At 38.8% G+C, this 15,774-nt stretch overlaps 2 protein-coding genes across 4 annotated transcripts in view; both read right to left on the reverse strand.

Moving 5' to 3' along the window:
- The window catches only part of igsf9b (immunoglobulin superfamily, member 9b), a 30,405-nt gene extending 19,569 nt beyond the window's left edge, over nt 1-10,836 (reverse strand). Inside the window, exons 1-4 of one of the 3 annotated variants that reach the window (XM_067605797.1) lie at nt 10,604-10,836; nt 10,415-10,476; nt 2,259-2,354; nt 91-297 (exon numbers count right to left, since the gene is read on the reverse strand). In XM_067605797.1, the coding sequence (XP_067461898.1) occupies nt 91-297; nt 2,259-2,319 (268 nt within the window). In that variant the 5' untranslated portion in view covers nt 2,320-2,354; nt 10,415-10,476; nt 10,604-10,836. Of the gene's footprint in view, nt 1-90; nt 298-2,258; nt 2,355-8,134; nt 9,882-10,414; nt 10,477-10,603 lie in introns of those variants that run through there. The other 2 variants (XM_067605781.1, XM_067605788.1) reach the window with 2 other exon arrangements.
- Nucleotides 10,837-13,478: 2,642 nt separating this feature from the next.
- Nucleotides 13,479-15,774, reverse strand: tmem230b (transmembrane protein 230b). Its single transcript, XM_067605810.1, has 3 exons — nt 15,468-15,774; nt 13,979-14,101; nt 13,479-13,893 (listed from the first exon to the last, which is right to left on the reverse strand). Exons 1-3 carry the CDS (start codon nt 15,561-15,563, stop codon nt 13,753-13,755), a joined length of 360 nt encoding a protein of 119 aa, XP_067461911.1. The 5' UTR covers nt 15,564-15,774; the 3' UTR covers nt 13,479-13,752.

Below are 15,774 nucleotides of genomic sequence, written 5' to 3' on the forward strand. Positions count from 1 at the left end.
TGAAGCTCCAGTCAAGTAACATATGTTATTACAGGTACAAGTCTTTTTTTGAATGGAGTGTGTGATTGAACACATCTGAGTAACTCTTACCCTTGTAGTTTGGATGAACACGAGGAGCATACACTCCAAATTTGATGAGGATGGGAACGTTGTAACCGAGGCGCACCCACTCCACCACATGTAGAGGAAAGAGGTTTGGGGTGGTGGCTTCTTTAGATGTAGGAGTGAGATCACAGCCCAGCTCTGCAGAGCTCCCCTCTCGGGCACGAACCAGTGAAGTCACACCTTGAGACACACCTGTAAAGACATTAGCATATCACCAAGATAAAGCACATGTTATTCTGGACGTTTACTGATAGCACAGGAGGCAATAAACAGTAAAAATGTGAATTAACACATATATCATAGGAGCTATAAGGGCCTGAGAAATATGAGCCTTTTAAAGAGAGTTATGGCTGCCAGAGAGGCTGGATTATCCTCTGTGGAATTTTTTTTGGTGATTCATTCCAGTGAAAATTGTTTGCCATGCTGAGAACAGCTCATAATATGTAGGAGGAGGGAGATTGACCACACAGGCAACAAGAAGTCAAGACAGAAAGGTTGAAAGGTTGAGAAAGAAGAAACAACTGATGCATAAATACTTATGTTGAACTGGAGCTTGGATCAGCCAGTGACTATGACTTCCCCAGAGTGTTCCATGTTAAAAGCTGGGCTATTAAAGGGCATGTAAAACAACGATACGCCATTTGGTGACAAGATCGTATCGCTGCAAAGCCTGCAAACAAACTGCAATCCCATTAGTGACACCTGGAGCAATCTCTCCTCTCTATCTCCTCTCCCTTGCTGCCATGTGTTCACGTGGGTGTGTGTGCAACTGGGTGCCAGTGTTTGTTCTGCTACTCATCTGGCCTGGTGATTACTTTAATCTCAGAAGGGGGGGTGGTGGTGATACTCTGATACAGGGCAGCAGGCCTCTCTGTGCTCTCTCCAGCCGACCTCCCACCACCCCCTGGGGTCCACACATGGTCTGCGGACCAGCACAATCAATCCTACCACCCCCCCCTCACAAACACATGCACACACACACAGAAGCATGCCTAGGGTTGGGGGTAGTATAAATCCCAGATTGATCTAAATCTACTCCCAGAGATATTATTTAAGTTGGATTTTGGCCCCATTCTCTGTCGTCCACTCATGTCAGTGCTGTAACCCCTCCTCTTTACTTTCTCCAATACAAGGCAATGGGAGCTGTGCCAGATTCCTCATGGTGTCGCTCAAACTGTACGTAGGCAGCTAAACGGCAACATATGCCAACTGCTTTGCTATGTTTTACAATTGCAAGGGACATAGGTCTTGCAGATGTTGGTAAACACTGGACTTTTGGTGACGCAATGCAAACAAATGGCAGACAAATGGAGGGAAAACAACTGATCATTTTACCAACTGCAAAAGGCAAATTAAATATACAGTATATGAAATGAAACAAGTAAAGTAAATATACATATGCATGATTTCCCTTTTCTATATAATTTTCCCTTCTTTGTTGGCCAAAAGTGCTAATGGTTTTCCATTGCTTTACACAATTTCCAGCAATTATTTGCCTGAATTCAGTCTAAATCCATTTTCACTCATGACCAGCGACCATTAAAACAGTGCATAACTAACTAACAGCACACTGTTGAACTCCAAATACACTTTGTAAAACCTTCTTAAAAGTAGCAAAAGTTTGCTAAATACTGTAATAATGTTATGCAAAAAGGTGAAAGTGATTTAAAATAAGTCTTCAATGACAAACAGTGACATACTATATTGCAATATTAGTGGCATGATAACGTAACTGTGATCCAACATACTGTAACTGATTTTCATCACAGTTAATCTGTACTGTACATGTCAAGGTCTTCTTTACATATGTCGAGCACATAACCTGCACTGCTGTTACAGTAATGTACTACAATAAAATGTTTGTTTCTTTAATGATGATCATGGTGTGTTTGTAGAATAGGATTTAGTATATAAGTGTTTCTTCATGTTTTTAAACAATTTCTTAATAATTCTTTATAATCTTCGAGTTCTTTGTTTAACTGCGTGCAACAGCATGTAGATGACAGTTCCACCGACTTTGGATGACTAGTCTTGAAATGTCTCAGGATAGAGAAAAGTATGTAACAACTTGCAAAACACTAAAAGTTCAACAAGGACATTCATGAATTATGGAAATGTATGCAATGTATCCATATTTGCATTAGCATACTTACTTAGCAGACAGATGGCTACAGCAATGGTGACAGCCTGAAGCCACCGTCTCTCCAGTCCCATGGCCGTCCGTCACACTCCTTTACACATCTCCCAACCTGAAGGAAAAGACCACACATCCCATTTACTGTTCAACAGAACGCTACTGTACCATTTACGTAGTCATCGCTGCATAAGGACATCCCTCACATCCCCACTCAGACAAATATAATCCCTCTAGTTAACATCAACTCATAATCCAAGAACTACACCACATTCCAGATGCTTCTTGGTTAATAAATGACTGTATTCTTTGAAAACATTTAATCCTTGGGAAAATTGCATGTCTGGGCTGTGGTTGGATTAAGTCAAATAAGCTATTCCAACACATGCTACAAATAGACAGTAGGGCATGAGAGTGCTTAGAGTTTGCATCGTGTTTGCTTGAATACACCAGTGTGTAAGTGTTTGTCCACAGAGAAGACCTGTACAAGGCTTTAAGTGTATGTACAGATTAACCTGATGCTTGTGATTGGTCCAGCTCATCCAGAAGGTCTCGTCTCACTCTAAATAGGCCAACAACAATTGACAGGTAGCACAAACAGTATTGGAAAGGTGTGTCTTCTTGACTCCAGATGTTATCTTATTACAAACACTTAAAAAAAAGAACTTAACTGCCAAAAAATAGACTTAGACAAGGCACTTCAAATACAATGAAAACAAGACTGCTTCAAGTACAGTATATGTCAACCAGCTGACGGCAGCAGGTGCTGCTCACCTGACTATTAAATGCACAAACAACACATGCGAGCGTACCAGTACGATCCACTGATTTTCATCTTCTAATGAGCCCCACAAACAAGACTTGCACAAACTGTGGGCCTACTTCACAGTCTGAACGATGCAAACAGCTGCAGCAACTCATGAGGCCCTCCACCTCAAATTTGATTGGAGGCACAAGTTTAAGTTGTTGCCCTTCAAACATAATGGAGGACCTCCCACCCTGTCCTTAAGTCACTCCATTCAGTACCCCTAATACCAGCTTATTACTTTAAGTTCATTTAAGTAATATAAGAAGGAGGCTATTCTTAGACAGCAGGTAGGTGTTGGATATTAAGTACTGATATAACCACAGGAGAACAGCAGAAGCGAAGGATAACTGAGTCATGCACCGGACACATTTAGACTCTTAGCAGCAAAGTTTGCTCTTGAGTAAACAAATAGCCCAAAATAAAACAGCACAAAGATGCATTTATCGCCTTGCACTTAACCCACACAGGGATAGGACTGTTGCTGTTTGGGCTGGCCATGAAGCATTGTAATAACTTTCCTGCTGCACCTTTGTCAAGTAAGTAGAAAGACATAAAACCAAGGTTACAAAAGCACTACGGAGGAAACAAACAAAATTAAAAAGGAAGGGTTGTAAAGCCATATGCAATATTCCAGGTTGGTAGTTTTTACATGACAGAATCAATCATTTCACTGCTATGTCTGTAAACAGGAAAGGATTACTCCCCCCTGAGCAAACACTATTCGCCCAGTAGGGGTTTCAAAATAAAAAGGTCTCTTATAATGGATTCAAAAAATAAAGAAATAAATCTTTTCAGCTGAATAATTTGTGTCACCTCCAGCAGTTAAATAAGGATGGGAGTGAATGTAAACCACTGCATCATCTTGGGTGCAGTCTTTACAATCATCCAATGACATGACAGTGAAAGTAATGAGCAAATCCTATTATGTATTTAAAGTTCTAGACCGCAAGTAACTTTTGACAACCTCAGGACATAACAAATCTTGTCTGCCTGCTTTGCTTCAACACCAGAATATATGACTGGCCTGTGGGAACAGACAGACAGGGCTGCACCCATAAACAGCCGACATATTACAGAGGAAGCCTAGAGGGGGCTTTGTCTGCAGGTGCAGGTGTAGGCGGAAAACAACCAGGTTATTTCCTCAGGCAGCAGAGCAGAGCAAAGCAAAGCAAGAGGCCATTAAATTGACATGTACACAGAGAAGACATCGAAAAGAGCCCAAATGTTTAAGATATAAGAAGCTGAAAGTCTCTTTTGCCATTTACCTCACTGAAATGTGGCCATAGCACTTGCAGACCTGTAAGTAATTATGATTTTGATCTCTTAATTAACTTACAAAGAAAAACTAACTATGGACTACAGCTCCTGTTTAACAGTGAGGAATGCACCGAGCATACTTGTGTATGTGAAAGAGGGTTAACTCCTTCAGACTAATCTCCTCACAAGGGTATCTAAGAGAAAGTGGACTTAATTCACAACTGTTTGCAAGTCGCACACAACTATATTGAAAGACAGTGATACTACTGAATACATCATAATATTCTCTCAACAAAACTGGCATTGTGCAAATGGGCCGGTCATTCCCTATGTTTCTTGACACTGTGTGATTACTTGGACAACAAAAACATAGTGACAACACAAAAAGGCCGGTCTGGCAATACATGAAATGCTCAAACCTCCAAAATGAATAAAGAACGAAGTCTTCAGATCACCCAAACAGAAAAAAACAGAGTTAATACATCTGCTGAACACCTGCCTCACAGCAAGACACTTAGCTCAGTGACACGCGTGCAGACAGTGTTAACTGTTCCAATGTTTCACTGGATTTCATTGACACAAATTGCTTTGGATCTAGTCATGTCTTAGCCTTCTGGATGGTACATTTGTAACACCCAGACTAATCCTGACCTGCTGCTCCGAGTGTTAATAGTGTAATTGAATTAGAAATCAAATTGGTGAGACAAATCAAGGACACGCTGTCATCTGGCTGTTCAGTGATCAATCACTGGTAAATCAAGTCACAAAACACTCCAGATTATTGTGCTTTCTGAGATTCCACCAATGCGGAAGGAGATAACATGGCTGGTTTATTTGATTTAAAACTGGTAGGTTGTGTTGTCCACATTTTTTGGAGGACACAAGCCACAGCCAGCAAAGAGCAACGTGGATCCTGACTCAGTAAAACAAATGTGGCATAAAATTCACTGGGTCCTCTACAACAGTGATATGATAAAGGCTTGTTATCTCATTCCCAATGCTCAGCAGTAACTTCACATATGCAGACAACTTTGGTACCAGTCTCATCAAAAATAAAAAAACCTAACACAAATGACTTTCACTCCTCAGCCTAAATCTAAAACACCCTCCAGAGAATTCAAATTTCATTAAATATGGATGGATGAATTTTTCTTGCATTGAAATCAAGTAAGAAGCTGATTCCAAGCTGTCAGTTGCAACAGCTGTTGAGCCTGACTTCTCCATATGCATCTCCTCTGTATCACACCAGAATAAATCAATCAGCAGGCATAAACTGAATAATGCAAAGGTTTAAGGTGGACTTGGTGATGAGTTACTCTGTGGAGGAGTTAACAGAAGTGTGGTAGTCTTTTCAATCTATCTTGTACACCTGATAAGTGATAATATCTTCTTTGACACTCACACAGTGAAAGTGAGCTTTTGACCTAATGTGTGAGCGTGCATGTGTGTGTGTTATCCTTCAGTACCTCAGCAGAGCCATCAGTGATGTTAGTGACAGATACAGGCCTGATAAGCAGTAGCATTACTCTCTTAGTAATCCTTGTTAATCCTGACAGACTGTAGCTTCAGTGCAAACCAGCTTGTAGCAAGAACTACAAGTGTCGTTGGAGCAGAAACTTTCACAGGTGCACAGAAGAATGTCATACAGAGGCAGAAATATCTTGCAACCAACCATAACAATGACAACGCGGCAGCCCGTACAGTACATATGAACCACAGTTATTAACACAGGAATGGGTTGTAAACCATCAATCTAACCTTGACTGGTTGGACCAGCCTACACAACACAGGAATCAATTCATGGATTTTTCTCCCTGGCACTGCAACCCAATTTAGTAAATGTATTGACATTTACTTTAACAAAAGGAAATGAGCTTGGCACACAGTTGGCACGGGAGTAGAGCCCTAGTCTCGTGAGGGGGAAAGCCTACTGTATACAGTATGGATTAACATAGCGATCGCTGGTCACCTAATGCATGACGCCACAGGGTATAACAATACTGACTAATGTGCAATGATTGAATGTTTGTGATTTATTAATGCCAGGGATAACGGTACTATGGAAGATAATATTGCACTCACTCTAGAAACTGCTGTGAGATAACATAAATAAATCACCTTTATGCTTCACACATGAAAGGGTTTATATGTTTTTTTCACCAGGATGATTTCATATAGCCAAGGGGTGTCAGGGGAGTGGAGAATGACGTATGTCTAATGAAAGCATAGCAGTCAACATGCTTCTTTTAACTCCTTAGTCTTTGTCCTTCCCTGCCCTCGACCCTCAGGAACAGGTCAGTCCTATAAAGCTACTTTCAAGACACGACACTGAGGGAAATTAAGGGTCAAAAGTCAAAGGCAACAAACTCGAGGGCCGAAGTCCAGTGTTAAAGCACAGCACTGGGTATATTTTAAAACCTGGAGATCAATGAGAGACATCATCAAAGGACCTCAGAGGACCATACGTATTATATATTTTAAGTATTTTAGCTAAAAATGTTCAGCTATGCAGGTCTCATTTCTTCATTTAGGGACAGCTGTTACTCTCCAGAAGTGAAGGGCTCTTTCAGACAGGACAGCAACTAATGAGATGTAAAACATACAATGGTGACCGTTTATGGTACACTGCATAGCCCTTAAACTTTACTAGATGCTTTAATCTCCTTTAGCTTTGTTTACATTACCCCACTTGTGCACTTCTTTGCTTTTTTCTGTATTTTTGCACTGACATGCATTCACTGTAGAGAACTGCACACTCCGTAGAAATTTGTAGTAACCACTTTCAGCTCATGAATAATTTGTTTCCCAATGCAATCAATTTCCTCCAGCATGATAAATCAGCCTACAGGGCACAGTTGGCCACATAGTATTTTGGCCAGACTGGAAGAAAGGCAACTAAAACCTTTGACAAAACAAACAGTGTCCCTATATAGTCTTAAACAAGGGATTACCGGCATACGCAGTGATGTCTGTCTTTGTGCACCCCATTTCTAACTCATCATAAGCTAAACATAAACAAAGAAAATGAAAAACTAGAGCAGGGATTATACTGTATATCATGTAAAAAGCACAACGGGACTGCAGTCCTGTGGGCAAAACAGCCTAAATTAGGCTTTTCCCAGCACATTGCACCATGTGGAGATAAACTGGTCCATATAAAAAAAACACCAAGCTACAAGCCATTTATTTCTGCACCCCTACAGTGAATTGTGATGCTCAGTCTGCCGTGCCACCATCCAGACCTCCTGTAAAACAAACAGGTGCATCTTTTGTCTGTCTTAGTCATTTTGACACAAGCAGAAAGGAGGGAGCCCTTAATAAAAAACATTTTAAAAACACTATTTTGACTGACTATTGTTCTCACTATTTTAATCCGGATAACAGAGTTCATTTTTGGGTCATTACAGTGTGTTAAACCTATTCACCCTGGTATGAGAAGAAAAAAAAACACACACACTCATTCGGAGATTACAAGTGGTGCATGTGATACAGAAAACATAAACAAAGACGCGATAACGCAATGCATCACTGTTACTGCAGTACGTTTTACAGGGAAACTAAACTAATGTCACGGCAAAACTAAAGGAATATTATAATTATAAGGCAAGAAAGAAAAGACAATAAGGACACTGTACTGTTGAATAAATGAGACACACTATAAGTGGTTATAAGAATACTACAGAGATGTAATAAAGAGTTCAGTCCAGCCAGCAGATATAGTATGTGCTTCATCTATAACAGACTATATATAAACTACAATCAGATGCTTTCTAGGATTGGTTTATGGAGCCTATAGAGGATGCTTTCGCTCTGCATGCACAGCTCCTTACCTTGCTTGAGGCACTTTTTCCACTTGAAGCGTCAAGTACAATCTTTCAATCCATTGATGCTCTTCTTTTAGACTCGTTTCGCAGATTAAATTCAGCCGTTCATTTCTTCTTCTTCGGAGTGAAGTAGTATTGGGGGGGGGGGAAATGCTGTTTTCAAAATAAAAAGACGGTGTTGAATAAAAGCAGGTGGTCACATTTTTCTTCTCAGTCCTCGCGTGGATCAAAAGAAATGTTAAAATGAATCCTCAGCATCCATGGTTATGGTTAAACTTCCTCAAAAATACTTTGCGGTCTCAGTAAAAATCCATTAACCCAGGCCACGTTCATTAGTCCGACATCAGCCCATTTAAACTTTCTGCACCGTGGTTTCTATGTGCGCACTCTTCTTTGTCCAAACTTGCTGAAAGTAGCTTTAATCATAAGTGAGAGTTTGTAATTAACTTTAATGTGTAGAACAGGGCTCATTTATCATCAAACAGGCGCCAGTTTCAGCAGAAAGAGAGCACACTGCACGTTTTCTAAAAGCCCTGATGTTGATAATCTCTCCGTGTCTCTCCTCCCATTATTATCCCTCCCTCCTCCTACCACAAGCAATGCTGGACCCCTTGTCAAGTCACCAGGAACTTCACCACACCTCTTCCTGTTAACCCCTCCATCATAAATCCCCTTTGCTAACGAGCAGAAGCTGTGAAGGTGACAATTGGTGTTGAAACGATTAGTTTATTAATCGATAAGCAGAAGTTTAATTTAGAACAATTTTAGCAATACGTTAATGTTCTCAGTCATTTATTGAGAAAAAATGCCAATATTTTGCTGTTGCCTGCTTCTCAAATGTGAGAATTTGCATCTTTTCTTGGTTTTATATTGTTTTACATTGAATATCTTTATATTTTGGACTGCTGGTTGCAGAAAACAATCAATTGGAAGATGTCAGAAACTGGTGGGCATGTTCGCTATTTTTTGTAAATGCAACAATAATCTTCAGGTACTTTGAAATTTCACAGACATAAAAGCACAGGTCTAAACAATCAAAAATAATAATGGCTGAATTCCACATAGCTACTTCAGTTTCAGGGTCCTGGTATTGTGCATGCCAGCTCACTGCCACGCAAGTCAAAATGTCTGCTGTGAAAAATGCCTATTGACAGTAATTCTTAGTAGCAGCCTTAGTGTAAAATTAACAAAACATACTCTTCCCGTGTTATATTTAGAGCCACATAAGATTTTTCAGCATGGGATGTAACATGTAATTACCTGCAAAAACAATGATTAAACCAGAGATGTTGTTTTTAAAACTTATTTTTGTAAAGGCTGTGAAACTGTGTACAGCCAGGTGTCAAGTTGTGGTCAGAGCATGTTGGTGTGGTCAGAGAGAATCCACTGCTTGGGAAAAAAACAACGCCTTTATGTTGAAGGTACAATGATCGACTTCCGTTACTTTGTCAGCAGTCTGTGTGACTTGATGTTGCTGGTGTTTGAGCGCCTCAGACAAAAGCGCCTTTTCGTGGGAAAGGGAGCTGAGGATCATAATCTTAACAAAAGGCAAATGCTCAAGAAATCCAACGCAAACATCCCCAAACGTTCAGTGAAGACAATAAACACCGACCTTATAGCGTTGAATAGGAAGATTGGTGTGATGTGTTTCTAATTTTCATTTAAAATAAGGGGTTGACTTACCACAAAACACACATACACCACCCAAGTCCTGATACTTCTTCTAGACGGACTAGTATAGGCAATCAATAACTGTACATATAAGTAATGATGATCATGAAGAGTTATTATTTTTAACTGTATAAATGTATAAAAATATATTTTTCCTCTTCAAGACAGTATGACTTTCATGGAGGTTCATCATTTAGCCTACCTGGCAACTTAATAAATTATATAAAATGCCCGTCCTCCACACAAATGATTGTAAATAACAGCATTTATGATAACAATGTTGTTATCATGAGAACGTCTCTTTTCTCTATAATTTCAAAGAATATTTCGACAACTTAAACGCCAATATACTGTGAATGCTACACAAAAAGCTAAGGTAAGGCCATTAGAATATTAGCTAAGCTAACCCGCCTACATCCTTACAACCGTTAGCCTGGCCGTTAGTTACCTAACGGCTCAAGCAAGCAAGAGCGAGTTATGAGCTTATTTTCTTAATGTCCTTTTATCCATTTCATAATATAAAGTTATTTCTTACCCTCGACTAGCTATTAGGAAATGACATTTTTATTGATAGTAGTGTACCAAATTAGCCAATATTAGGCTAATAGAGCTCACTGATGCTTGATGCTGTGTTCTTCTTCTTCTTACTGAAATCCACTGCCGTTAAACTCCTTTCTCTGTCAGAATAACAGAAAAATGTACTTGTTATTTTTTGTTCAATTTTACATGACTTCCCTTATGATTTAAATGAAGGGCCACCTGCACAAAGAATCAAGAAACATTTAAATATTTCCATGGTCTTACCTCAGAACCACCTATTTTGATTTCCTCTTCACATGAATAGGATGCTACTCAAAGATTAGTAACTCTGCTATCATTTCAATATTCCGAGGGAGTCTAGTTCATGTCCCTGTTTTGTTTATCAGATTTATTTAAAATATCCAATCCAGTGCCAAGCACCCTGTATCACCACTAGAGGACAGTAGTCTCCCTGATGCTGCTGCTGCTGAGACAACAGTACATGGTCGTTTCGAGAGGGTAACCCTAGATTTATGAAACTCTCGCGAGATTTGCAAGGAAGCATTAACTTTCGACTACACCCCGTTTCAAGTGATCATTTTGACCCAAACCATGATCTTTCCTTAACCAAGTATTTTTACCATGTAGACGAACACACTTCATGAATCTACAGTGTCCATCTGTAAATAGAGCTCTAAAAATTAGGGAATTAAAAAAAAAAATCATAGATTTTACACAACTAAGACATACATTTTTAAAAAATATCAAGAAAACATATTGATCAGGTGTACATTTTGTCGTAGTTCCCCTGAGACTGCCGTTCCTTTATTTTGCTACTGCCCTTTGTGAGACTCAGAATAACGTGTGTAACTTTATCAACAGCCATAATGATTGATTTTATATTATTTTGGAAACATGTACTGTTTCGAATACTAGAAGATAACCCTACATTGAATTCAGCAGCTCAACAAATCTTTTAATTTTATTGGCTATATTTCATATTCATAAAAGCAAATTTACAGGTAAAAAGCTGAACTTCTTGGTTTTCACAAAGGAGGTCAAACAGTACATTGATTCCATTCGATTTCCCTCAAATCCAAAGGCTGCAAAAACTATTAATATCTGTTTTTTGTTTAAAATCTTTGTATGAACTGTAAATCCCCTTAGCTCAGAGTGTTCTTCTGCAAATCATAAAAAGAAAATTTTGTATATGATCATTTTGTGGAAGAAGAACCTGTAATTGTTCATACATATGTCAATAAAGAAAAAAACTAGTGGCATACTTGACAGAAATGATGCAGAGTGCTTGCAGGAGTGCAGAAAAGATAATATGTTAAAGTATTGTGTGTGGTGCCAAAGAGACACACTGAATGTTACTTTACTATATCCTTGAAATATTACTATACACCCATTATGTGTCAGTGGTGCCCATACTGATAAGTTTGACTACAGTAGGTCTTATGGTTTTCATGCTAAATTAATTCTTAACAGTAATTGTGCTTCATTCTTAACATTAGTCCTGAGTGCACCTATAATAATGAATATACGGTAATGAATGTATATTTCCAAGGTGTAAAAATTACTGGATTGTTCAAGGCAATAAAAGTGTATATACCAGGAACATTACAGTCAATCTCTGACATAAAGTGTTTTAACTGTTCTGACTAAAACCAGGTCATTTGTGGTTGGCGGTTGACATGGGTTTGTTTAGTAAAAACAAAGAGAACACAGGAAACTGGTCTTAAAGATCTCCACCAAAACAGCTGGTTGTCACAGACCTGAAAGGATTATACAAATGCAACCTTTACTGGTGATGTATTTTACATATGACATTATCCTGTATGATGATGGAGCCATGCAAAGGAAATAGAGGTGGCAGCCCTGCCTTCCACAAGGACACTTTCAAAATAGGGTGAAATTTAAGAGTTGATAGCAAAGAGAAGAAGTAGACAGGATTTTGACATGGGTTAACAGAATGCCAGGCCTTAATTGCGTGTGTACTTCCCTGTTTGACAATATTTAGGCCAGGTACACCATATGGAGATTAAGGACTCTTCATTTGCTAGAGACTTGTTAGGGCAGTCTGATAATAAGGAATTGCAATAATCCAGCCTAGAAGTAACAAATGTGTGGACTACTTTTTCTACATCTTTTTGAGACAGGATGAGCCTGATTTTTGCAATGTTACATAGGTTAAAAAAGGCAGTCCTTGAAATTAGTTTTATGTGGGAGTTGAAGGACATATCCTGATCAAACATAACTCCCAGATTCCTTACAGTGGTGCTGGAGGCCATGGTAATGTCATCCAGAAGGGCTGTATCATTAGATAATGTGTTTCTGAGGTGTTCAGGGCCAAGCACAATAACTTCAGTTTTGAGTTTAGTATCAGAAAGTTGCAGGTCATCCAGGGTTTTATGCCCTAAGGCATGCTCAGAGTTTAGTTAACTGATTGGTTTCATCTGGCTTCATTGATAAATATATATGGGAATCATCTGCATAACAATAGACATTTATGGAGTGTTTCCTGATAATATTACCTAAAGGAAGCATATATAAGGAGAATAGTATTGGTCCATGCACAGAACCTTTTGAAACTCCATGTCTAACTTTTGCATGCATGGAGGATTCATCGTTATGGTGTACAAATGGAAATCAATCTGATAAATAGGACTTAAACCAGCTTAATGCAGTTCCTTTAATGCCAATTATATGTTCCAGTCTCTTTGATAGGATGTGATTGTCAATGGTGTCAAATGCAGCACTAAGATTTAACAAGACATGTACAATCTTCCAAGATATCCAAGAAAGAGCACTCGGACAGTAAGGAGAAATTAACTGGGACCTCTGCTCTCCAGCATACTGTTAATATTGTGTATCAAACCAATAAAAGCCTTTTACTAAACATATATATTAATACATTGGTTGAATTCCTGTATATACTGTATCATAAGATAAAATGTGTTATATCCAGATTATCAGATGTCAGACCAGCTCAGTGTTAAGTTGCTGACAGTGACATTGTGTAATTTCAGATCATCTGACATTCATCATTTTATGTTAATCAAATGAGTATGATGGTTAAATAATAACATAATATATAATAATAGTAATGTTAATGTTTCTCTGAGTATGATCTAAATAACACACAAATAAAGAAAGATTCATCAAATTACAGTTTTATTAATTTACTGAGCTAATAAAACACATATACATATCAAAGAATATCTGATAGTGTTTTGGCTTCTTAACAGCAGGCTGGCATTAACTACCTATGTAGACATAGAACCTATGAGAATAACATCACTATCCTTCAAATTGCAATGCAGGTAATTTACAGAATCTCATTTTTCCATCACTGCTTTAATCAGCACAAGCAATACCTCATATGAGTGCATGTAAGCACAGAAAGGCTGTGCTTCAAGCTGTGATGTTTATTAATCATCAAAGTCTGGGATATCATCATAGGAGTAGCCTGGGTAGCCCTTTGAAGCATAGTAGGCTATCCGTAGGTGGTAGATTCCTGGCAGGAAGACAAGGATCCCAATGATGAGGACAGGCATGGTACGATCAGAGTGCTGAAAGAGACAGAAACATTTCAGTAAGTCATTAATGCAATAAAAGCAAATATATTGAACTCTTTTTATTTTAAAAAGTGCTCACAGTGACTCCAAAGTATCCAGCCAGGAGAAGGGCGCCAATGATGATTAACAGAGAGCCGATTATGAAGAGGACTGTAGCTAGTGCGATGGCTTTGTATGGGACTTTGGGTGGGCTCCTTTTGAACTGTGGAGGAGAAATATTTAATAAAAACACTTTTCTGTAACACAGCAGGGTTTCCATGGCACTGCTTGTTTTCCTACTCATAAACTAGGCAGGCAAAATTAGTCTGGCTCATAAGGCACTGAAAATTCTTGGAAAAGTGAAAGTCTGTGACTGCTTCACGGATGTTTTCTATCAAAGGAAGTTGACTTTATGAGCCATGAAACTGTCACATCACATCACGTATTTGAAGATGTAAATGTGTTGGTCATGCATTCCATTCCCTGTGAACAGATACTCGAGTGAACATTCATAAAGTTATTTTTGTTGATTTAAATGGGAACTTCACTGAATTTACTCATGAAGTTCAGTTTACTAGTTATGATGAGTACTCTGGCAATGTGACTCTGGGGTCTCTGGAGGAGTCGTGTCAAGTCTGGCGATTAGTCAACTAATTGACTGACAGAAAACTATTTTGATAATAGATAATCACTTTAGTCATTTTTTAAAGAAAAAATGCTAAAATTCTCACTTTTCTGCTTCTGAAAAGCGAATATTTTCTGGTTTCTCTAGTCTTCTATGATAGTAAACTGAGTATCTTTGGGTTATGGACTGTTGGCCAGAGCAAAACAAGACATTTCAGATTGCATCTTGGGCATGTGGGAAACCGTGATTGTCATTTTTCACCATTTTCTGACATTTTATAGATCAAACGACTTACTGATTAATTGAGCAAATAATCACTAGATTAATCAATAATGACGTAATTGTTAATTATGTTAGTCAAATATGAGAAAATTATCCTTGTGATGTCATCAGGGTTATCTCAGCTTGTGTTTGGAGACGGCACATTTATAACGAAAAGCCTGTGTTACTCAATGGGGGCATAGAGTTTGAAAGATAGAGGCATGAAATAAACTGTGGGTAGTGAAAGACCCTATCAAGTGGCATTATGGGAAATGTAGTATCTAGAGTTTCTGATCTCAATAGGCACTAAAAGTCAGATATCTTGGCCTCTGCTGCTTCAATTTTGACCATTTGTATTTCAATCTGTTTCTCACAAGTCCTCAAGTGTTATGGTAGCATAGTGTTTAAGTGCTGGAGTACTCCTTTAAGTCCAGTTATATCTTTATCCAGTGAAATCTAAATTTTCTGTTATAATGTGACCTAAGACCTTTAGTCTCTGATCACAATACAGCAGCTGTTGGGAAAGGTTTTTATGAAAATGAAAATGACATATTGCCAGAAAAGCATTTATTGATTTTGTTTTGCTCTCTTCTCAAAAATTAAAATGCCTTTCTTCATCCATCACAGATCATTTGGATACTATTTAACAGGAAACCTGTGCAGACTGAGCTCAGGGTCTCTGCTGACACCTGACCTGTCTTACCTGTAAATCGATGTAGCCGTCATCATCAGTGGCTAACCTGGAGTACCTAACCTTGCTGTTAGGTACCCCGTTAGAAACAACGTTACGAGCTGGCATCTTCGGTTTGTTTTCAGTTTGTCAATGAGGCTGCAGCAGCTCGGCTACAAGAGCAGTGGCGACACGGCAGCCATCGTCCGGATCGAAGTTCAAACACCAGATCTGACTGTACTTCATAAAAAAACGAGTTTCAGATGAGATTACACAGCGGGGTGTTGTCGGTGGCGGATCTCCTGACCTGGATCTTCCGTGTTTCCTGTGCGGTCTATCT

Source organism: Thunnus thynnus, chromosome 2, assembly GCF_963924715.1.
Source record: "Thunnus thynnus chromosome 2, fThuThy2.1, whole genome shotgun sequence".
Taxonomy (NCBI): Eukaryota; Metazoa; Chordata; class Actinopteri; order Scombriformes; family Scombridae; genus Thunnus; species Thunnus thynnus.

Bases quoted from the DNA above. Each gene is read 5' to 3' on its own strand.
- tmem230b (XM_067605810.1), bottom strand. From the start codon at position 15,563: ATGCCAGCTCGTAACGTTGTTTCTAACGGGGTACCTAACAGCAAGGTT. The intron at 14,102-15,467 runs GTAAGACAGGTC...TCTCCTCCACAG, and splicing joins ACGGCTACATCGATTTACAG to TTCAAAAGGAGCCCACCCAA. The intron at 13,894-13,978 runs GTGAGCACTTTT...TGTCTCTTTCAG, and splicing joins CTGGATACTTTGGAGTCACT to CACTCTGATCGTACCATGCC.